Source organism: Cyprinodon variegatus, unplaced genomic scaffold, assembly GCF_000732505.1.
Source record: "Cyprinodon variegatus isolate N-32 unplaced genomic scaffold, C_variegatus-1.0 Scaffold582, whole genome shotgun sequence".
Taxonomy (NCBI): domain Eukaryota; kingdom Metazoa; phylum Chordata; class Actinopteri; order Cyprinodontiformes; family Cyprinodontidae; genus Cyprinodon; species Cyprinodon variegatus.
In genome coordinates, this window is record NW_015151035.1 from 192,637 (window position 1) to 217,361 (window position 24,725).

The following is a 24,725-nucleotide window of genomic DNA, read 5'->3' on the forward strand; positions in this document are numbered from 1 at the left end:
GCCACACAATGGCAGCCCACTGCTCCCAAAGGGGATGGGTTAAATGCAGAGATAAATTTCTCCAATATGAGATCAATAAAGTTCAGTGATATATATTATTTATTTGTAGTATATTGTGAATCATTTTTCGGTGTTAGTATTTAGTAATTCCCGTACAGCGAATTAGTAAAAGATTTAAGGGCGGGACCCATTTCCAGGACGACCTTCTATCTGCTATTTTGTGCCACCAGTTTCAGCACACAGTTAGCAATGTGAGACCTCGGTGACACAAATGGACAAGACAAATCCTCTTTCAGTTCCATCACCACAAAGCCTTACAAAAGTATTTAGCACCTTTACTCTTTTAAAATCTGTTCACATTACATGCTCGTGTTTTTTCTTTGTTTTTAAAATGACATACAAAGTTTTAGACCAACAGAAAATAGAGTTTTGTTACATAGAAGTATGTTTTTAGCATATCAAATAAAAGGTGTGCGATCAATTTCTATTTAGCCCTTTCACTCCAATGTGATCAATGCAGAGTTAACCTTTTGGTTGCTCTGGATTTGGTTTTCATATCACTCCAGACCTACTAACACCCGGGTCACAGCTAACTCTGCAGAGCTGCAGAGATTCCACTGCTCTAATGAGAGAACTTGATGGCAAAAGCAGTGTTATTACTCCTTTAATCATTTCATGTCATGATAATTGGCACTAACCAATTGAAAAGAAATGAAAAAGAAAGCTCATATGAGACTAAAAACTGGCTTTTTTTTTTAACCTACTTTCAAAATGTGCTCCACCTAAATACACCAGCCTCCCCTGACCTTTACAGACAATCATAAAGTATGGAAGAAAGCCAGTTGAAGACGGCAAAACAGACAAAATAAAATCAGAGCAGGAAGAAAACCAATAAATATACAGCCACAATAGAACCACAATGGCATCAAGCCACACATAAATTCAACTGAAGAATGTAAAACAGCACAAAAGCCTTAGCAAGGTCCTGTACAGTTTCTTTGTTGTTTTTTCCACAATTAAATCACAAATCAGCAAACTACCCAAAGGTAGACTATATCATAATGCAGTACATTAGGCATTAGACTCCCTAATATCTGCAGGTTATAGCATGAGGCTAACATGAGCAGCTCTATAAGACTCCAGCCCTCTTTCTATAGGAACACCTCTCTGTCAAATTAGTTATGCAAATATTGTTAGATATCATCTTCATAGCATCTATCAATGTTGAATCCATGTTAAAGGGTGGAGTAGATCAAAAGCAGCTGTGGCTCTTTGATAAGGACAGATTTAATGCTGCAGTTTTTCTCTCCATACTTCAACAACAAAGCTGCTTAAAATTCTGAGCCTGCATACAGTGGTGGAGGAGAAACCGCAGTTTGAAACCAGTCGTCACAGGCTGTCTGTGAAGGTTATTGATTTACAATCATGAGACTGCCTTGATCAGCTCTGGAGAAATCCCACTGTAAGTTGTGATGTGAATTAAAGAAGAGGGAAGGGAAGCTGGAGCTGAGCGAGCAGAAGCCTGTGCCTCTCAAACCTGTAAGAATGAACCCGTTGAACTCCCCAAGGTGCATGAAGCGTCTCAGAACGACCTAATCGCGCACCAATAGCACCATCTAGTGGACAGTTAAAGCAATCGCTTTTGAACGGTTCATAAAATTAGAAAAACAATAAAGAGGCAAGAAATCCAGAATTTCTCCAGTTGAAATGTAATGAATTAGTAAACTATAGAATTTTACCATGTTTAAAGCAGATACAAACGCATTACCAATTAATAAAGGAACTAAGATCTTGAAAAAAAAAATAAAATAAAACTAAAATGATGAAGCCCTGTGTTTCAACATGTAACTGCGAAACAATCTAAGCAAAGAGACCAAAGAATCACAATCCAAATTGCATTTAAAAGGTTAATTTAGGCTGATATAAGTATGCCAGTAATGCTTGATTCTAAATAATCATGTCAAATATGCTCAGTGGAACAGTGGATAGCACTGCTGCCTGGTTCCGGGTTTGATTTCCAACCTGGGGTCTTTTGGCATGGAGGTTGCATGTTCTCCCTGAGCATGTGTGGGTTCTCTCCAGGTACTCCAGCTTCCTCCCCAAGTCCCCCCCCCAAAAAACATGCCTGTTAGGTTAATTGTCTACTCTGAATTCTCCTTCGGTGTGATCATGTGTGACCTGTCCAGGGTGGACCCCGCCTCTCACCCGTAGACAGCTGGAGATAGGCACCAACACCCCTCACGACCCCAGCAGGGAGAAGCATGTCAGAAAATGGATGGATGTCAAATGTTAAAATGTGTATTTCAGTTTTGGAGGACAGATTTCTGTTCATTTTGAAGCTTTAGGTAAAGAGAGCAGATATGATAAGATTGTTCCTTCTGCTTCCTTTCATTCAGGATTGTTTTTAAGTTCAATTGTTTTGTTTGAATACAATTAATGAAATAAAGATTCTAAAAAAAAAAAAAAAACTTAACCAGTCCTTTGTTCACTAACAGTTGGGGCAAAAAGCTTTGAAACAGATATGATTCTTATTTTCTGCAGATTAAAGCTTCCTTCATGTCTAGGTTGATTTGAAGAGAGATCTGATTAAAGTCGAACTAATGTCTTCTAAAGACGATCTACATTTAAGGGTCAAGTTGCCTCCAGTGCAGAGCTTGCTGGGAAATGATAGACATATTTGAGGTGGAGACTATTAGAAGTTGTCCTTGTATTAAGCAGGGCTTCATTTAGGAAAAAACATTGAGAACAAACTGATATTTTGCAGCACATGCAAGAACTGGACTGGATGGGACCTGGGTAAAGATTAGAATGTTTGGGACACCTGGACACAGGATTGTATGAGGAAAAGGTTGACACTATTGGTTCTGCATCATCTTGTCCCTTGAGCTTCCTAAACCTGTTATATGTGGAGCTCAATCAGCAGTTTAGTGGATAAAAAAAAAAAAAAAAAAACACATGATCAAGCTTCATGTCTAAAGTCAGAACTAAACCAAACAGGTTAAAGATCAAAACATTGATCTTCTGTACTGATAAATCAACCACGACCAAAAAGGCTCATAGTGGTAAAACCAAAAAGAAAGATGCTTTACGCAAACATATGAAATTTCACAATAAAAGCCTTTCAACATGAGTTTCAGCACACCGCAGCAACATCTGGGAAAAAGAAGAGAAGTTTAAGAAGCCCGACGATTCTGTTCACATTTTAAATGTTTGTGTCCAATTGTGTAACATATTTGATCACAACGAGGAGGAAACTCTGCTTATAACCATAAAAAATAAAAATAAAAAACTGTGTGAAGACAAAAGAGACAGAAAAAGGTTTTAAGAGAATCGGATTTATTGTGTCCCAGAAATGAAAAGCATCTTACAGATAAGCAGAAATGCTCTAAAATGCATTACTGCTGTAACATTGACGCTCCTGTGGCTGTTAAATTAAGATACAAACTTTATATGTGGGTTCAATGAACATGTGCTATTTTATAAACAATACAACTGATCATTCTTCTCCAAACAGCCATCTTCAACAATGCTCGTCCGATTTTGGGTGTTTCATACAAACCAATTAAAATCATATTAAAAATACATAAACAAAGTACGGCAGAGCAAGAAAAGTCTGCTAGACATCAAACACCAGAAGGAAATAAACATAAAGAATTAAAACGGTCAAATAAATTCTATGATAAAACTTAGATGCTGTTTTACAACTTATGACCTTTAAGACAATAAACATGTTAGGTGCTCGAATACTTACCTTTTCATTTATAAAACTGAGGCCCAACTTTTAGAATAAAAAAAACTCAGCCTATGTGACAAATTCTCTGTAAAGCAACAAGGTTTTCCTGAACATCCGTTATATCGTCTGAAAGAGCTGGCTTACTCCTCAGCGTCTGCAAACTGCAGCGGTTCAACCGGAGCGTTGCTGCAGCACCAGGGCATACGGGGTGGGTGGTGCACTGCAGGGCGGTAAGTAGCCGTCGCTGGCAGGTCGGCCGGGTCGCTGTAATAAAGTATCAGGTCGTGCAGAGCGAAGTGGAGCATGTCTTCTGGACCTGTGGAAGGAGCAGGGATCCAGTCAGCCCTGATTAGAAGGTTATGATCTCATTATTTCAACAGCGTTTGTCTTTACTGATCAGCTAAAGCATCGAGGTTACAAACTATAACCACACATGCCTTATCATCCATGTAGTGTCATTCAAACAGGCCACCGTACACCCATTAAGGCAAGGTCGGACACAATGGAGGACGACACACTGACAAAGTGGGACTTTCTCTTCCAAAACATTGCAGAATACTGACGCACGATGAGAGTTATGTTAAAGCAATCATAACATTATGACTGATTAGTAGCACTGGGCATTGTTCGTCTTTGAACAATTTTGTTTTTTTGATTCCGCTTCTGATCGATCAACTATTCCTGGATCATAAATTAGCTGGCTGACAGGAGTTCTGTCTGGATGAAATGGTCTAAATTTTATTCCTCCAACATCTAACTTTGTGTCTAGGGATGGGAATCGAAAACCGGTTCCTGTTCAGAACCGGTTCCGTATTTTCCGATTCCATGGCATCGTTTGGCAGCTCACTGAACGATTCTTTTTTCGATTCCCGCAGCACCAGAGCCGAGAGCGCCGGCTCTGGGGAGCACGACTTACGTCACGTTTTTTACGTAAGTTACGCAACTTACGCAAGTTACGCAAGTTGGAAGAACTATTCGAGGAGGAAGACAACGAGCTGCGGTCACTTTGTGAATCAAAGCCCCGTCTTTCCTTAGCCCAGAGGGTAGATCAGGAAATCCAGCTCTATAAAAGCTTGCCCTCCATCCCCTGCAGGGATAGCGCCACACTGTGGTGGTGGAACAAGCAAGATACGCTGCCCTTGCTATCTGGACTGGCTGAAAACTACCTCTGTGTGCAGGCTTCCTCCACCCCATCTGAGAGGGTGTTCTCCACGGCTAGAGACACCTTAAGCCCTGAAAGATCCCGTATCCTTCCAGAAAAAGCAGATATGCTCATCTTTCTGCAAAAGAACTGTTAATTTCCCTACTACTGTTTTATAATTAGTATTTTTTGTTATTTAAAATAGGTTATTATCCCATCATTTTTTAATAGACATTGTTGGTTATTAAGTTTGTTCTTGTATTCATTTTTCATTTAAACACAGATGTTACTCCAGTTTCACATTTCCTGTGGACATCTTGATCTTGTTGAGTTTGTAAGATTGTGCAATAGTTAAGTAAACAAAGTTGATTCTGATAATCAAACTGTTTGTTCTCCTTTTTCCCCCAAATTGGAATCGAAAAAAGAATCGATTAAGAATCGAATCGTTTCATAGAATCGAAAAGGGAATCGGAATCGTGAAAATCTTTTCAATTCCCAACCCTATTTGTGTCACATACTTATTTTCAATCAGTATATAAATATCAACCCTATGAACTCTAATATCTTATGAACTTTCTTACTTCGAGTTACATTTTCACATGGAGCTTTACTGTTCAAGAACGTATTTAAACACATGTAACATATCTGCTGTCTAATGCTCGAGGTACTGATGTTGTATAAGACAATTTTAATATTTCCTTTACCAGATTCTGACTGGAATCAGGTAACTATTTGTGCTAGGCTGAGTCTTCAAGCGTATGCGTACGGCCATACATTGTACTTTACTAAAAAAATGCCTACTAGCACTAGGTTACTAACTGGTTAGCAAGATGCTTCCAAGACACCGGCCACAATCAAACTTGCTTGCGAACTTTCCGCCACAACAACCCCGCCCTCATGATAAACAATCAATCAAATTTACTATATTCATTATTCAGTATTCAGAAATGCAAAGGTTGGAACAGCCGTTTCCCTACGTCTTAAAAGGGGAAGGAATGAGCCACCAGCGCACACAGGCAGAACGGCAAAATTAAGTTTATTTCTTTTATTGAAATGGGAAATTTGTCGCAGGTTATCGTAGTGAATGACGATAACGGTAAAAAAAAAATCGGGTTTTTCCCCCAGCTCTAAGTGCTGATTAGGGCTGGGTACCGTACATCGGTTCTTTGATGGTACCGACCGAAAATGCTTCGGTTCTACAGAGTATCGAAACATGCCTCGTCTTTCGGTACCAAGTTTCGGTGATTGGCTGTAACACCTAACGTGATTGCGTCATCCAGGAAAAATACACAGGTGGTCCCGCCTACAGCCAGGGTTCATGTGTATCTGTTGTGAACTGGTTGCAGCGTCATGGAACCCCTTTAAAATGCCCCCCAGGTCAAAAGTGCGGCTTCACTTTATTAAGACTAATGCGAACAGTGCGCAATGCAATACATCGTGCACGGAAATAATTTAAGAGCAGAAAGTTGCTCGGTGTTTGACTGCAAGAAGAGCGGACCGCAGCCGGCGCTCTCAGCAGCCCGTGGGCAGAGCAAAGCCAGAGCGGAGTGAATCATGCTGCTTTCACACCGGACGCAGCAAGAGCAGCAAAATTGCGTCTGCTGCTTCGTTTTTGCTGCTTGTACCAGTTAGTTCTGACGCGCGGCTGAAGCAGCTTTGCTGCTCTGGCTGCGCGGTGCAAAAGTGGCTCTGACGCGCGTTGAGCGGAGCTATTCTCCTTTCTCTGCCTTGCAGCTATATTTACTGTGATCAGTGGGAATAAAGTAGTTTTATCATGTTTTTAAGTGGGAAAATCCACCTGAAAACTTAATCAGTGCAGTCAGTTCATCCTGCCTTCCAATATTTCTGTCAGAGCCGCTCAGACCCCCACATACCAGCGGTGCGCTGTCAACAGGATCCCATTCAACGGGCTTGTTTGTCTCCTGATAAAGCAGACATGTTAATTTTTCTAAAGGAAAACTGCTAAGTAAAAAGGTCCTCCCAATGTAACAGTGAATATTAGACACTGATTTTTTTTTTTTTTTAATGTAAGAGGAAAAATGTAAATGGAAAAATCAGAGCGTAAAATAAAACTCAAGATTTGTACTTTTTTATGTTGTGTAATTTTCTTTTTCTTCGAATTGATATTATAAAACTGGTATCGAAAAAAGTATCGTTCAGGAACCGGTATCGAAGTGAAGGTATCGGTATCGGTACCGGAACCGAAAATTTTTGAACAATACCCAGCCCTAGTGCTGATATGCGAAGTTTACAACATTCTTCACTATTGCAGTGGATGACTTTTTAGGCGGAAGAATAAATTTGTATTCCTACCTTTTGCAGCAATATTTTGTGACACGTCTTACAAATTAGCGCCTTTTGTTCGAACTTCCACGGTGTGAAATCCAAACCACTGCCATATATTGCTTAGCTGAAACACCTGCTGTCACCATATTTCATTTTCCGGTTGCTGTAGTGTGTGTGTGCTGTGCAGAAAATAATACTGCTTGTAGGAAGGGGTTTATGATGCATGAAAGTGTGTGGGAAAAATTAAACTCGCAGTGAAATAGATCCAGACGCCTTAATGTAAATTTGTACGTGACGGTTAGGATAGAGTCATTTTAACTATCGAGTGTGGGGAAACTCCAGACACATCGAGTATATTCGATACATCGCCCAACCCTACATGGAAGTAGTGATTTTTTCAATTTTGTGAGCAGAACGATTCAATTTCATATTCCATCTTTCAGTTTGTAGGTTTTATCATAAAAAAATTATCCTAAATGAACTAAAATAAACACAATTACACTTAAAATAATTGATAAGTCTGGCAGATTGAGATTTAAGTGCTTTTCATTCTATCCAGAAAGTGTAGGAAACATGGCATTGAGTAAAAAGGCTCCGCTCTGCTTCAGAAGGTACGCTACAAATTAAGAGGGACAAATACCCTAAAGGAAGCCTACCTTTGCATACTATTCTTTGCAAAATATAATCCCATAACCAGTGTTGCATGTAGCCGGGTGGTGACTCCTTTGACTTAAAGCCACACTTTCTTTATTCCCTGTGAACAATCAGTAGTGATGTAGGCCTGGATTCTAAAGTTTATAACAAGTCTGCTGTTTTACCATAAGGTGTGGTCACTATATACTCTTCCTCCCAGTCCTCCTCCTCCTTCAGCAGCATCGGGGGTGGAGTATCTCTCCTTGGATTGGCTGTGTCCTTAACTCTATAAAAAAAAAATCAAAATTAAAGATGCTATTAGATTAAATAATAATCTATGCTCTCTTTAAAGGTCAGATTATGGAGGTAAAACATTTTTCTGCCACAATAATCCTAGAAAATCTTCAGTCAGAGGAGCAGAGGAATTTAAATCCAATGGAACCGAATTCTGTTATCAGGTAAAACTGGAAACTGTGAGAGCACTATGCACTTTAAAGGAAAAACAGGTTTAAACATCTTTTTTCCCCCTTCATTTCACATAGCCACGAATAATGACATCATTCATTAAACTGTCGCTGCCATTTTTGTAGAAGACAAAGTCCTCCTGGCTCAGTTTAAAGTGCTTCTTTCTCACTGATTCTGCATTCATCTGCACCTAATTTTATAAAAAAAAAAAAAAAAACTATTACAATTAAGAATTAATATAGTAAATTTATATGTATAAATAAATATAAAGGGAAGTAGTTATCTTTTTTTTAGGGGACACCATTCTGTTGCAATGTCATTTTTTGGGTCGCAGGCTGTTTTGGAGACTGGACTAAAAGACTCAGCGATAAATGTGCGCTACAGCAATTAAGGATGCAGATGGCTCACCTTTTCTTCTTGTTCCTGAAATATTTATTTCTTCTTTTTTTCTTGTTGGATGCAGGATGTTGAGCTGATTGTTCAGAGTTACAGAATGGAGCGACGGCACCCAACCTGGCATCACCGTCGGCCTTGGCGCTGCCCGGAACATCTGCACCTCTGAGCCTTCCAGCCGGGGTACCATCAGTGAGTGGGGAAAATAGGGCGTTCTTTGCAGACACCACTTTAGTCCCGTTGTCATTGTGGCCACAGTTAAAATAACTGCTGATTACTTGTGGTGGATCTGGGCGGTCCACCGGGCCGACCTTGGTGTTCTCATTGGCTCCATGTTGTGGGTCAGACCTGTTAATCCAACCTGCGTCAGGAATGTGAGCATTGAGCACATCCTCGGCCTTGGCGGCGTTGTGATGAGCTTCCCTCCGCATGTACTCGTAGCTGAACTTACAATGAGGCATGGCGTCACCTGTCACAGTTAAAGGGCTCATTACACAGCATGCATAACACCCATAAACATTTTAGCAGCTACTCTATCTTGATTAAAAATTATTTAGATATCTGCAATGTTTTCTTCATTCATCATATCTGGATAACAGAGATCTGCAACTCATTTTTAGACATCCAGAATGTTTATTTTAAATGTAATTTCGGATAGCTGAAAGTAACGGCCAAATCCACATGAATGGGGAAAAGTAATGTCATTTGTAATAGTAAGAATTACATTTCAGAAATCTAAAATGTTCATTTTAGATAGGGGGAGTACTATTAACGATATCTGAATACATATCCAGTAAAGCAAATATATGTTAAAACGGCCACTTAAATAAATTAAAGATTTGTAGATATCTGGAATTTAGTTTTTACTAGTACAAATTAGATTACAGGTTACCTAAAATTCAATTTCTACTGGTGGAAAAGTAATTAGTGATATCTATAATAAAATTCTGACTAGGAAAATTGTAATTGTGACAAGGTAGAAAGCTTTAGTGCCATCTCTGATAGAAAGGGGACAAGTCAGCCTGACTATTTTATGTTGAAACCAGGCCTATTATTTTTTTCAATGTTAGTCAAAATAAAATAAATAAAATCTAATAAAAACTGCATTTGGATAGGCATTATTAAAATGTAGATATCTGAAATTCCAATTCAACTAGTCATATATCAAGAGTTGATATCAGCAATTATATTTCTGTTAGTAAAAATAGATTTTTGATGTCAATAATTGACTCAATTGATTCATTTTTGATATCTGAAATTGTAATTGTGACTAGCAGTAACTTTATTATTGAGATCTGAGATCAGATTTCATCCTCATCAGAATTCGGTTTTAGGTAGGAAGAATGTTTATTTTAGATGTCTGGAAGTAAAAGCCCAATACACATGAATGAGAACCTTGACGTCATTTGCACTAATAAGAATTACATTTAAGATATCTTAAATGTTTATTTTAGATAGGAAAAAAGGTTATTTTACATATTTGAAATGTTCATTTTGACTAGAAATAAATGCTTTTGAGACATCTGAAATATATATTTAGTCAAGCTAATAAATGTCAAAATGGCCACCTAAAACTTGCAAAGATGTATCTGAAAGTTTATTCTTACTAGTACAATTATATTTTTTGCATCCTGAAATGTAATTGTTGCTGGCAAACAATGTAATTTAGGATAAGCTGTTAAGCTCTGACAAGTAAAAATGTAGTTTTGACCAGGAAGAATCTTATTTTTGAGATCTACAAATGAAACAAAAGAGAGGACAGCACTTCTAATAAATGTCAAAACGGCCTGCCATATTTTATCAATCAGGTCAAAAATGTAATGATGTTCATATTTATCGTATCGGTCGAACTAGAAGTTAAAAAAAAAACTCTTTACCTCAGTTTTATCTGTGAAAAAACTGCACTTTAATTTTAAATGAATAGAAGTTGAGTTTATTTCAGAGTGACCCCGACCTGCCGATGTCAGTAGCCTCCATTAGCAGCTAACCTTAGCCTCTAATTAACGCCTCCATTAGCAGCTAACCTTAGCCTCTAATTAACCGGCGGCGGTCAGTCGCGGTATACTGTGGCAGTTACCGCCATAACCAGCTCACTGAGCTCCATCGCGCGACTTAAACAATAGGAAACAACCAACAAAGAGATAAAATAAAGATTGATGATTTATATTGACAGCTGTCTCCACCTGATTTGACTTCTTACCTTGCTGAAGCCGCGGACGGCCTGCTGACCCCAGAGCGGCACCGAGCGGCAGGCAGGTGAGCAAGATTAAAGTGACCGGTAGGTGGCGCCAAACCACGAGGGGAAACAAAATTAATTTCATAGTTCCTTTTCTTGAATTTCAGCACTTCTATCAAATAATTATCATTATTGTTATTATCAATCTTGGTTTATTCCTTTGGTTATTTTTCTGTTTGTTTCAGTTTATTTATTTTAATTTTATTGTGTTTATCTTTGTTTTTTTGTGCTTTCTCAGATTTTGGAAACATTTTTGTTGTCTGGGACTTTAGAGTTGTTACATTGTTCATATCTACGCATTTCCTTTTTTTTGCTTTTTCCTTTTGTGTTTCTTCATTTGTGTTTTTCATCTTTTATTTTAGTCATATAATTACTGTCATTTGATTAACTCTCTTATTCTGTGATGTTTGCATGCTGTATTTATTTACTTTTTACTTTTTTAACTTTTTTGTCAGTTTTAATTCCAGTCTTTCTAAAGCATTTTGTGTTCCATTTAACTGTACAAAACACGCCCCGTGGGTAAAACATTAGTAAACCTGTCCGTAAAAGTTCAAGTTAAAGGCCCATTCATACCTCACGTAAAAGACGGATACGGATACGTGTGGAGTGTTTCATACGTTCTAACCGTCGATTTCGTCCGTACTTTGACACGAAAATTGGGAGCTTACGCTTACGGACGAAACGGATCAATACGGAGCAATACTACCGGAAACGGTGGGGGCGCTATTGAGTTTTTAGTACAAAATGTCAACAAAATCACAAAGAAGGTTAGAATGCAACAGAATCAGGTCTTGGACCATCGCCATGTTTTGATCAATGACGAATCATTGGCGCCCAGCACTGCCACCTAGAGGAAATACGGGTTATTGCGCACCTCAACGGACGGAGGTATGAAGGAGTCAACGGATAGAACGTACGGACAGAAATACGGACGTGCAGGCCAAACGTGAGGTATGAATGGGCCTTAAGACGTTTCGCCACCTCTCAAGGAAGCTTTCTCAATTTAAATGTGAGAAAGGTTCCTGGAGAGGTGGCGAAACATCTTCAAATCTTGAAAACCAAGTCCAGTGGATTTCTTTGAACTTTTATGGAATGACTATAAACTGGATGACTGAGAATCTTTATCAGCATTAGTAAAACTTCCTCCTGATCATTTTGATCACTGCTGCATTTATAAATATAAATGTTCATTTCACTGCTAAGCTGCTCATTCACTGTTGAAAAGATGTATGCAACGAAATTTCGTTTTGTATACACTCTGTGTATACAGAATTACAATAAAGTTTGCCCAAGTCTAAGTCAGTCTAAGTAAAACGAGAAGTGATTCCAAAATCATATTACTCCACTGAGGGAAATAAGGTTATTTAGATAATCGCTGATTTACGCTTGAAAAGAGATTATGTGTTTTAATGGTCCTTAAAAATCCACATCTTTCAAAATGTCCTTGTCTATCAACTTTTAATTTTACTTGTACATTCAGGAACCCCTCTTAGAACAAGACTTTCAATCTAAATAAGGAAGGAATTAGATTCTAAAGTCGACTGTATATTTAAGTTGACTAGTTTAAGGGAACACATTTGGTCTGGTTTCACTTCGATGTGCTGCTATTCCAGCTTTCTGATCTTTGAACATACATCCAAAACTAAAGCAATCCGGTATCATTTTAAGAGCTATATGTACCACAGCTCTGCGTTTCAGATTGCACCTTTCTTCGTCCCTGTGAAAAAACCTCAGAGTGCTTTGTATTTAAATTGTTTGAATGTGTATTTTTTTTAAGGGCAAAATTAATGAAATTTTAGAGAAATTTTTATGTGGAAGACCAAAACAATGTACTGCCAAAATGTGATGTGCGATGACATGCAGATAAAAACCTGTAGTCAACAGCGTGTACAAACCGTCCTTATCTGTTATTACAGCTACAACTTTTTAGAGTAGGTCTCTAACAGTTTTTCAAATCTAGACTGAAAATGTAGCCTTTTCTTTATTCACAATGGATATTTGGCCAGATTGGTCAAAATATATATTTGAAATCGTGACCCTTGCAAGGACTTTCAACTAGATTTAGGTTTTTACTCCTCTCATGAGCTCTGATCATCTTTATTGACTCTACTGGAGGAAAACAGCCATGGCCTGATGCTACAGTTACATGTTTACAATGTTAAACTCTAGGACTGTAGTGTACAGGGTGACATGTTATGTTTACTTTCCACCATACAAAGTTTAACTTTGACCTGATCTGACCAGAGCACCACCATCTTCCTCACCTTTGCTGTGACCCTACATGGCTTGTAATAAACTTTTAGGGCTGTCCTCTAAAAGAGCTTTTCGTTTTTATCAATCTTTTAAAAGATTCTTCCACCTGAGCCGTGTTCAACCCCCACAGCTCCTTCAACGATGGACACTCTTATTATAAACCACTCTTAAAACGTTGAAAACCTTCTACAGTCTTACATGAAACAATATTTCGGATGTCCAACAAAAAAATCTTCTACAATGTTTTAGAAAAATGTTTAAGACGAGCCTTTTTAAAACCCCACAATCTTCTGTATTTGGAGGGAAACCAAACTTATTATATGAGTTTTAATCTGCAAAATTGGGTCTTTATGACTTACAATGAAGGAAATCATAATAATGAACCATGACGTACACTTTCTTAAAGAATCAGGAGTTTGGAGCATGCTTCTATCCTAGAGTTCATGTTTTTAAAGCTATAATTGCTGTCTCATAAATCCCTAGATACAGCAGACTCAGCATTATTTATCAACTTAATAATAACCATCTTTAGGACATAGAAAAGCATAATTTTAGCTGTTATGCAGCAGAGCACACTTCATTTCTTCTCTCTTTACCTCTGATCTCTACACTGAAGAATGGAAATGCATGTCATTTTGATTTAGCGCGTTTCCACTCTGACATAAAACTGAGTCGGTCCAAACAGAATAAAACAATCATGTTTGAGGCTTTAATTACTTCCAGCTTCCTCGTGCTCTCTTCAGGGTGTCAGCTGATCAACCATCTACTGCATTAAATCTCAAGTTGACCATTTCAGACAAATATAATACGAAAACTGAGTGAAAGAAAATACTTTGGAGATCTTTAGGCGATAAAAGTCATTACTTAACATTTGATGTATGTCTAAATCAAAATTGGCAGAAAATGTACAAAGACTTCAGCATTTTTTTTCATAAAAATTACTTTATCAATAGATAATTTGTAAAAACCCTTGGAACAGAATCTAGAAATTTCTTTGGCATATTTACTGGAGTTTTGGGCAAAGCTGAGCTGACTTTCCTTGTGGTTTGGGATCTTTACCTGTCAAAGCTTAAATTTCAGACACTGAGTTCATGTTTCATGTTTCTTATCGTGGCAACCTCAGCGCTGCTGTCAGTCATTCGAAGGTTTCCTACCAGCCGCCTTCTACACTGGAAAAACGACCTAGACATAAGTAAAAATGTCTTAAATTAAGTGTATTTACCATTAATTTGAGCAGGTAAATGAGATAGTTTGCCAATGAATTTAGTATTTTAACTCTTAAAATAGGATAATTAGATAATATGCACTTGAAATAAGACAATGCAATTGTGTTTTCTTATTTTAAAGTTAAATTGTCTTGTTCCATTGGCAAAATGTTTCTCTAACCTCCTCAATCCAAGAAAAAATGCAGCTATTTTAAGAAAAAAATGACTTATCTAGATTTTGTTTTTTTCCAGTGTAGGAATCTGGTGACAGTTGCTGATGGTTTCCCCCTACCCGCCAACACACTGGAAAAACAATCTAGAAATAAGTAAAACTTTCTTAAATAAAGTGTATTTACCCTTTGAGTATTTGAGTAGGTAAATGAGGTCGTTTGCCAATAGAATTAGTATTTTTACTCCTAAAAAAAGATAGATAACATGCACATAAGACAATGTAATTGTGTTTTCTTATTTTAAATGTAAATTGTCTTGTTCCATTGGCAAAATGTCTCTTTTACCTCCTCAAAACCAAGAACAAATGCACTGATTTTAAGAAACAATGACAATTTTTTCCAGTGCAGGTGCTGTAGCCACATCCACTTAAAACTAGTGAGCTCTGCTTTAGGCTGCGTCTATAGGACCATTTGAGGCCTTTGCTTTTTTTTGGATGCATTTTTTTTGGCTTTGCAAAGCAATAAACTCCTCCTAGGACTTTCTGTACTGAGCTGTTTGTAGCATGCAGTGAGACATTACTAATGCAACCAGCAAGGGTCCTGATTGGAAGCTCCAGGCATCATGAATTCACACTGAATATAAATGTGTGGTTGGGGTAACTGAGAACGCAGCAGCAGTATTTCAGGTTTCAATTGGGACAAAGACCTTGGCAGCGAAAGCTGAAGCTATCCAGTAGGACTAAAACAATGAACTGTGATTAATAAGTGAAAGAACAGCAACTCATTTAGCAGTTGTTAATAAGGGTGTGCAAAATAATCGTCATGAAGATGCATCGCGATTCTAATTTTTGTGATCTACTGCATCGATTCTTCAAGGCAAGAATCGATTATTAAGAAAAAAAAAAATGAACAAATAAAATACATTAATGGCTGGCGCACATCAGCCAAACCAAGTGGAATACAACTTCCAGTCCAGCAGATGGCGCTGCGGATGTGTTGACGCCCGCTGACTTGTGTCACAAGCATGTCCAGCCATGGGATACTGCGACGAGTCATATGAAATAAAACATGGAGGACACTGAAAATTCGCCCCGCGGTTCCATCAGATTTCAAGTCAGATGCTTGGATGCATTTTGGCTTTAAAAACAAAGAAGGTAAAAATGAAACTGATATGACGCACGTCATTTGCAAAAGGGGAAATGTGTCATACATTTTAATGTTTTCATTTCATTGGTTTAAAGGACTAAACGTACTAATTATCCTTATTTTGTTATTTTAAGTTTGAGGAATCCTAAGATCTTTTTGTCAGTGTGTCCACGCCAGTAATAGTAATATTTGTGTCCAGTATTTGTTTTGATGGAAACACCTCCTAAAGTTGTTTCAATAAATACAGCGATGTATGAATTCAGTTGCTTTCAATTATGTATCAATTGAAGACACGATCCAGATCACACCCAGCCAGTCAGCCACTGGTAAGGGCTGTATCTTTTTCTTACAGTGTTCCGTGAAAATATCGCAATGCATCGCAATATTTCAAGTATCATGATGCATCATGATAGAATCGCATCGTGGCATATGAATCGTGATTCGAATCGAATCATGACTTCTTTGCCAATACCCACCCCTAGTTGTTAACCTGAGTATAGAGACCTTAATGCTATTAGCTGCAAAAACAACACTTTCAGAGGAGTAATAAATCAAAATTGTACAAAAAAATATATTAACATTCTGCATTTTAAATGAAAACCCCCTTTTGTTCAGCTTTACCCTATTTAAATTCTATATCACATCTTCATTGAAGCCCTTTAGCTATTGAACGAGTCACTGATTATTCCAAATAAAAATCGACAGATTAGTCGATTAGTATAAAAAAGTTATTTGCAGCCCAACTGTCTAGTGATAAAAATCTCATGAGGCATTATCACAGCCTGAACATTTTTATTGCAAAGATAGTTACCCCAATTAGTAGCCCTAATAGAGGTTTAACAGCAACCAGACTTCAGTTTTACAGCTTGATGTTGTATTGGATTTTACTCTAACTGAGGATGGCACAAGCAGGTATTAAAAAATTCGATGAGCCAGTATTTGGAATAAGTTAATATTGCTCATAATGCTCACAGTTGAACTAGGAAGACAGTTCACGACCATACAAAAAGCCGATTTAAAGCAAAGTGAAAAGAAGTGAACAGAAAAAAAACTAACAAACATTTTTTCTTTAAAAAGCTACCAAGTTAAAAAAAAAATCACTACACTGACAAAACAGGCGGCAGTTTAAGTACCATACAAAGCATTGTGCTATACATCCAACAAAACATCGAGGCAACAAGCTGGTTCTTCTTTTGAGAAAACTGTAGAAAATTCGGTGTTTTCCTACCAGTCTTAAAAAGAGTGGTAAGTGGCACATCAATACAAATGATTACTGTTCAAGTACATTTACAAACCAGAAACATGTCTGACGGAAACCAGAGAGTACCTTGGGAAAGTCTTTATCGAGTACATCGTGAAAAATGTCCTCAGAAGGCACAGACAGAGAAAGATGTGAGCCGTGCAAAAGGAAAAAAAAAAAAAAAAAAGGTTGTTTTGTGCAAGGAAGCAAAACTCAAGTTTATGAGAATTGGCTAATACAGCAGTTTGATTGTTCCTCCTTTACATTAAAGGGATACCTCAGAAAGTTTGAAGTGAGTTCCTGCCTAAGGATCTGAACAGGTATTATTATTCTACCTGCAGTAACCCTCCAGGGGTTTTCAGGTGGTAAAATCATAATAATTTTGGTCCTGGCGGCTAATGGCTAGCAGGATAGCCAAGAACACAGCCGATTTTTTAAAAATAGCCTTGTCAGCCAGACTGCGTAAGTCAGTCTGGGGTAACTCAATACTGACAGACCAGACCAGACCAATCAGAGCGCAGACGGCAGGCCCATAATGCAACAGTGCTTTTCTGTAACCATAACAGTTAAGATCGCAGCTGCAATGGGGCAATGTTTTAATAATGCCCTTAAAATTTCAAAACCTTTAAGAGCATTTCTTTCTTTTTTTTAATATATCTTTTTAGCATCACATCCATTTTTATCTGATTGGTTATAAAACTGATTCCCAACTTTAAAATTCAGCTCTACTCAATCCCTTCCAGACTAATATGCTGTGAACGTCTTAAATCAGTCTGGCTGCTCAGGTCAGATTTTAGTAACCTTTTAAATAAAACCAAAATCTTAAAATCGATTTGTGATAATGCTTTTATAAACCTTTAAACGGTGTGTTTTTTCTTTGTTTTAAGTAAAGGCCTGTGCAGCATTGTTGAATTTTCAGTGTGAAACACATACTTGGAATTAAACAATTAAAGCACAGTAAGGTTATTAAAAAAATAGATAAAGTTGTTGTTGTTGTTTTTTAACCACATTTCAGTTAGTAATTTAGTCAGAGTAGAAATGCATTAGTGTACACATTTTGTTCTCAGTCTGTGTTTCACACAATAAGGTCCCAGTGGTGTGCTGGATTCTTTCTCAGTTTTCCAGCTAAACAAACAAACAAAAAAATGCCCAAGATAAACATTTAAAACATTTAAAGGTTTGTAAAATAGCAACTGCACAACGCTGGAGTAAAGCTGTTAGCACTGGTCTCCGGGTGTGATCAGTCTGGAGGAGGAAGAGCTGCAGCTGAAAGATAAGCCGCCTGTAGAATTTTCCCAGGAATCTCATTTCAAAAGTTAGAAGCTATCCCTTTAAATCACTCCTTGATACAGTACCAAACACTGTACATAGGTGTTAAAACATGTCCTAACCAATGAAAGAGAATTACATTACGAATGCCCTTTTGGCCACACAGGAAGTGAAACATTAAGTCCTACATTCATTATATTTACATCAGTTTATTAGTTGCACGGAGTAAATTAGGGCGTTATGTAAAATCTGTAGCTAGAAAGTTGGTAATGAGATTGCTGATCCAGTCTGCTGTGCATGCTCATGTCTGGTTTGTAAATCAATCGTTTGGACTTAACTCCATCACACATCCCGACATTCATATCAAAACTTTCCTGTGCAACATTGCTTGGGTACCAGGTGGGAATCATTTTTTTTTTGTTTCCCAGCTCAGGTTTTACTCTACAGTTCAGAGACATTCCTTGGCTACATCTTCCATCAATCAACCAAACACCTCTGAGCCAACTAAGGTCCATTATTCTGATTGACATGGATGCAAAGTTTTTCTTTAGTTATGGAAGACGTGGTAAGATTAAAAAAAAATTCTTTTTTTTTAAATCATCTTCAGTACCTTTCACTGATTTCACAAAAATACTTTTCTTTTGCAGTATGTGGAGACCAAACTTTCCAACCCTTTCAACATTATTTGTATTAACTTACAATAACAGTCATTCTTTCCTTTCTTTGAGCCCTTTTTCCTCATTTCTTAATCTTTTTATAATACATGCTTGACCAATTTTTTTTTTATTTTGTGCAGTTATCTCCTTTTATCTCAGAAGAAATTGTTGTTGGGTTTCTGCTGCTTTTCATTTCTGTTCTTACTCCTCTCTTATACACAGGTCAGGCAACAACGAGGCTGCCTTCATGTCCGTCTCACTCAGGGTAGCCGTCTTATTGCCACTATTTTATTTCTGAAATCTGACCCACCATCTGTCAGTAATACAGCAATTATCCCACGACGGGGAGATTTTGTTAGGCTTTTCTAGTATCTTCAGATTAACTCCAGTGTGCTCCCCTGCCTGATTGAGTCAATCCTAAAAGCAGGTTATTCCTGGTTAGAAGCTACCAGCTTGCAAAATTACCAAAAAACAAAAGTTGTGACAACAACAACTGAACAAAGCAGCAGAGTATGAAAACAGTGCAGTATGACACAAATGGTCACATTTGCATAACCGTCTGTTGTTTAGCATTCGCTCCCTGGGAAGAATCCCTGGAATTTAGCTCTGAATTTCAGTCTATGGGGAGAGAAAGTCTTCTGAGCAAACAGCAGCTGGCAAAGCAGGTCCAGTTACAGGAGTTCGGTTATCTTTTTTTCTTCCTGTAGCGATGCCCGGAGCAGATAGCTGGAACTATCTCAGATTCAGAGTGATGGATTTTCATCCGTGTCAAGCGTCTGCTAGTTCTTTATCTCCAGAATGGAGGGGTTGTGGTCCAGGATGGACAGAATGATCTTGTCCATGTACTGCCGCAGACATATGTTGATGTCCTCCTGCTCCTTCAGGGCTTCCATTAACTGTGGAGAAACATGTACATAAAACACTTCTAAATATGACCAAATCAATTATTTATAGATATTACCTAAAGATGTTGGCAAGGAAAGGTCCCTTCATTTTATTCTTTAGGTTTGGAGATCCAGAGAATATCTTGCATCTCATGTGTGATGCTATTTGTTTTCTAAAAGTCGCTGCAGTCTCTGCTATAGGAAATGTTTCAATGTCCTATACTTTGACCACATGATTAGATTTCACATTTTTTTAGTTTATTTGCTTGTCACAACTACACAGAACTGCTGAGTGCACAGAAATGAAAATTTGTTTTGAATTATCTTCTGGAAAGAGTAGAGGAAATTATTTCCTTCTGCTCGCTGACAGGAAAAGCAGAGAGCTCAGTTAAAATGACACAGAATGTCCTGTTTTCTGTTTATTCATTGCCAATCAGGAGCCTATATGTGTCTGAAATTAAAACTTCACCTTAACAGGAGCAGTATACGTAGTGTAAATACGCTGCATATTCTGGTGTAAACACCTTGACTGACCAGAACATAAAGCTGTTTCACACTTAGCCTTCTTTTAGGATGTGTGGATGCTGCTTTACTGCATTTATATGCTGCACATGTTCTTTGTAATATCCAGTATTAGGAACCTTATGCTGCGTTTACACCGCAAACACTTTGAGCAGCAGAAGCAGCTGGTTTACATGCAAAGTCTACGATTGACGTGCATCAAGGTGCATCAGAAGGTCCTGCAACACAACTAGAGCAGCAGGAGCAGTGCATCCTGACGCATCTGAGGCAGGGCCTAATGCTACCTTCACACCGGACGCAGCAAGAGCAGCAAAATCGCGTCTGCTGCTTCATTTTTGCTGCTTGTACCAGTTAGTTCTGATGCACGGCTGTTTTTTTGCACCATGTCTTTTTTCTCCCACACTGTTTACATTTGATCACTGCTGCACTTTAAATCATGGAAAGGTCATAAGAGATGTACAAAACAAAATTTCATTTTGTATACACTCTATGTATACAAAATGACAATAAAAGTTGTCTAAGTCTAAGATCTGCCATCAACTTATTCATCTCCTCTCTGTGTTAACCACCATTGCGTGCTGAACACCCGCCCACTTTACGTCCCCTCGACCAATCGGATGCCTGTATCTAAGCTGCACAGAAAAAAATCCCTCCTGCAACAGAGAGACTGCACTCATGAAAAGTCACTTTGATGGATCGAGTTAAAGTCACATGCGGCATTAGATTGCAATTAAAGCAACTTAAATTTTTTTTTTGATATTTTAATATTAATTAAATACTCTTTTACTGATAAAATAACCCTGTTACCAACGCCATTATTATCTTACATGGCTACTACCAGCAGGGTTTATATATAATGACAAGAGCTACATTTTACTGCATCTTAAATGAATCCTAAAAGTCCATAGAGTTCAAGTTAAGATGAAGATTTACAGTCATATTCTCTAAAAACAAACATGTCCATTATAAAAAGAAAAAATTATTAGCTTATTTGCTCTACTGAATAGTTTAAAATAGAGCTCAATGTAACATTCTGCAAAAACAATCTTGACGTAAGCAAAAATGCCTTAAATTAAGTGTAATTAGCCTTAATTCGAGAAGGTAAATGAGATGATTTGCCAATGGAATTAGATTTTTTTTTACTCTTAAAATAAGTTAAATAATAATAATTAAATAATATGCAATTGTTTTTTTCTAATTCAAATGTAAACTGTCTTTTTCCATTGGCAAAGTGTCTCACTTACCTCCTCAAATAAAGGAAAAATGCACAAATTTTAAGAAAACACGACTTAATTAGATTTAAATTATTTGCACTAATGGTACCAAGGGTCAACTACAGCATGAGAGCAACCTAGCAGGTAAAAATAAATGGAAAACAATGGGAATCTATTACAGTAGGTGCATTTAAGAGTTGCTGATCTTCTTTGTATTCAGAAATAATATCTAGACTGAAGTTTCACCTGATCTCTGGAGGCGTTGTCTATCTCAGCAGCTAGAGACTGAGCCTTGGTCTGTGTGGCAAACAGGTTCTTGGCTTCGTACAGGCTGAGGCTGAGGATCTGGCCGTTCAGGTCTTCATTTTGCTCCCTCAGCTTCTGGGTTTCCTAAAATAAGCGTAGAGAAAGACAGGAAGAAAAGGTTAGAGTACGACCCATGCTTAGAAAACCAGAAACTACTCTATATTAACACGGACACCAAGGGCGCAGCGCCTGGTCCCTCATCAAGCAGCAAACACAGCTAATGCGGACACAACACTGACTGGATATAACAGGGGTTATGTGTGTTAACAGTGTCCCTGCACGGTCTGCTGCATTGCAAAAGCTTTATGATTAAGTTCGCCTTAAACTGCTGACAGGAGTCCAGTTTGCCGTTCCCTTGTTTTACCTCTGAGCCATTAAACAAGGGAGCTGCAGTTCTGACCCCAATCACATTTGGCAGAGGTGGCTATACTCCAGAGTTATTAGTTGTTAATCGGGAGGTCAAAAGGTCACAGAGGCAATTTTACCGTGAGCCCGGGGCAGCGCTGAGCCCCAGACAACACCAGAAGATGGAAGTCAGGGGGAAGAAAGTCCTGGGATGGACATTGCTGGACACACACATACAGACATTTACAGAGGTGCAGTTAGGTGTGAGAGCCAGTTTGTCTTTCCTACAGGAGGTGGACCCATTAACAAAGACTAATAAATAGGCTCAATCTGAATACAGCACATCGGGGAGTAGAGAAAGGCTGTTTGAAAAGTGCAGACAGTAAGGAATGAGACAGGGAAAAGAAGCTGGATGCTTTATGTTGATAGTTTTCTAATTCAAGAAATTTAATTAATACTAGACAATTAACAATATTAGGCAGTCTATTTAAATAAAACTGCACCAAATTTTTCCATTTTAGCCTCTTAAACAAGGGGGGAATGCATAAAACTCCACCGGTAAAATTTTTACCAGCAGGTGGAGCCATTGGGCACAGCTCCAAGCTGACACCAAAAGGTAAAAGCCCCACAGCTCTAGAACTGTTATAGCTAGATGTCTGAAATTTTCTGCATTTGTGGTTGACATGATGTAGAACAAATATAATACAATAAAACCTGCCTTTTCTAAAGAATGTCTTTATTACTGCCGTTCAAAAAAGACCTATCATTTCCGAGAATAAAAAACCCCAACTTTGAGTCATGTTTGTACTGATGCAGGTTGGTCTGTGTTCTAGTCTCCCAATTTTAATTTATATATTAGAAAATAGAGGGTGTTAGCTTTCAAATAATGTACTTCACATGTAATCTGGGGCTTACAGTTCCTAAGTTATTTGCTTTTCCATTTTGGTATGCAAAATGGGCGAGGATTACCCAAAATGAGGTGGATGTTAAAGTTAAAACAATCCTTTATGTGGTAAAAAGTTTTATACTAATCTTTATCACGTGATGACATATACCAGTATATAAGAGGGTGTGTAGATTCAGACTCCCTCTCATACCAAGCAAAGTATTTTTACTGTTGACCCCTGCAAAAGTTTGAAAGAAGAGGAGCTATGGGCTCAGAATGGCTATATTTGGATCGGGCCAAAGTTTCAGTCCTTGTCCCAGCATGTACAGTTTACATGAAGAGATAAAAATGTCACAAAGCATTAAAGGTTTACTTTATTTAATGCTTGAAAGCAGAAAATGATAATAGAAAAAAATAAATAAAAAAAAGGTTTTCACCATTAATGTTCGAAATATTCCATAAATGATGTCAGAACGCGGTGGCGCGTCTGGTCTTCAATCAGCCTGAAAAGTCTCATGTCATCCCTCTGTTTGAGCCGCACTGGTTACCTCTGGCTGCCCGCATCAAGTTCAAGTCCCTGGTGCTAGCCTACAAAGTGCTTCAGAGTATGGCTCCTGTCTACTTGAACCCTCTAGCAAAGGCTTATGTCACAACTTGGTCACTCCAGTCAGCAATTGATTGTGGTCTAGCAGTGCCTACACCAAGCTTAGGACAATCCAGACTTTTTTCATGGGTTGTTCCAAACTGGTGGACTGACCTACCAAGCGCTACAAGAACAGCGGCGTCCCTTTCTATTTTTAGGAAACTCCTAAAGACCAACCTTTTTAAAGAGCATCTCTTATTCTAACTCTTAACCATAGCTCTGTACCCCTCTAATACTCTTTCTCCATTCCCCTCTCTTTGCTGTGTGGTCGGAAAATTTAATTTCTTTTATTTCATATATTAATTTATCCTATTTACTCACTATAAAAGATTTCAATCAGTCTGTTTCACCTGCAAGGCCACACATTTCTCCTGTGTGAGTGTGTTTCTAGACCAGACATAGCTTCTTCCCAAAACAAGCCAGATTCTTTCTCAAGGTTTATTCATAACATGTTTCTGTTAACCAAAATGTTGGAATTTTTTTTACTCTGACTGCTTTCCATTGTTGTAAGTAAGGGGGAACGAACACTGCCCAGGCAGAACGGGACTGAATACTGTGCCATAAGGGCTGAATGATGAACTGTTCTCCCTTTGCAAAGACATGAAAATAAAGAGCTGACTGAGTGAAATCCATCGATCTCCGTTTATTTTACTATGGTGAATAGTTTTCAGGTTTTAATTCATTCAACTTTTATAATATAAGTCAGTAAAAACTGCTGATACACATTGATCACCAGTAAAACTGTGGATTATAAAGTTCCATTGCAATAAAAAGGGATTCAAACTTGAAGTGTATTTAAGTTTTCTTTATGATACTTTGTTGTAATAATCTGAGCTACATTAGTGTGGGACTCTAACAGTAGACGGTGTTTTAAAAAGAATAAAATCTTCTGGTCTATGACTGGTGTGTTTTGGGGATTGACGTTTAGCAGGCTTGACCCAATGCTCTGTAAAACCAGCTAAAGAGAGATTAAACAAGAATGGTAAATACATGTCAGTGACCCCAGTTGTTAAAGGAATAGTACACCCAAAACACGATTAGCCTTCATTTTCTACTCACCCCCATGCTGAACAACACTCTGGAGTACTTTTTTGATATC

The 24,725-nt window shown here is 38.0% G+C and overlaps 2 protein-coding genes across 2 annotated transcripts in view; both read right to left on the bottom strand.

Annotated features, from left to right (window-relative positions):
• Positions 1 to 3,405: 3,405 nt before the first annotated feature.
• LOC107095891 lies at positions 3,406 to 9,114 on the bottom strand. The gene is made up of 3 exons (XM_015392258.1): positions 8,667 to 9,114; positions 7,979 to 8,079; positions 3,406 to 4,049 (listed from the first exon to the last, which is right to left on the bottom strand). Exons 1-3 carry the CDS (start codon positions 9,110 to 9,112, stop codon positions 3,874 to 3,876), a joined length of 723 nt encoding a protein of 240 aa, XP_015247744.1. The 5' UTR covers positions 9,113 to 9,114; the 3' UTR covers positions 3,406 to 3,873.
• Positions 9,115 to 19,040: 9,926 nt separating this feature from the next.
• Positions 19,041 to 24,725, bottom strand: part of rab11fip4 (RAB11 family interacting protein 4 (class II)) — a 49,563-nt gene continuing 43,878 nt past the window's right edge. Inside the window, exons 12-13 of the mRNA XM_015392263.1 lie at positions 21,693 to 21,836; positions 19,041 to 19,722 (exon numbers count right to left, since the gene is read on the bottom strand). Coding sequence (XP_015247749.1) covers positions 19,606 to 19,722; positions 21,693 to 21,836 — 261 coding nt within the window. The 3' untranslated portion in view covers positions 19,041 to 19,605. The remainder of the gene's footprint in view (positions 19,723 to 21,692; positions 21,837 to 24,725) is intronic.

Excerpts from the sequence above, each read along its gene's own strand:
- LOC107095891 (XM_015392258.1), bottom strand. The coding sequence starts at position 9,112 with ATGCCTCATTGTAAGTTCAGCTACGAGTACATGCGGAGGGAAGCTCAT. Across the intron at positions 8,080-8,666 it reads TTCAGGAACAAGAAGAAAAG|AGTTAAGGACACAGCCAATC; the intron begins GTGAGCCATCTG and ends TTTTTTTTATAG. Across the intron at positions 4,050-7,978 it reads TATAGTGACCACACCTTATG|GTCCAGAAGACATGCTCCAC; the intron begins GTAAAACAGCAG and ends CTCCTTCCACAG.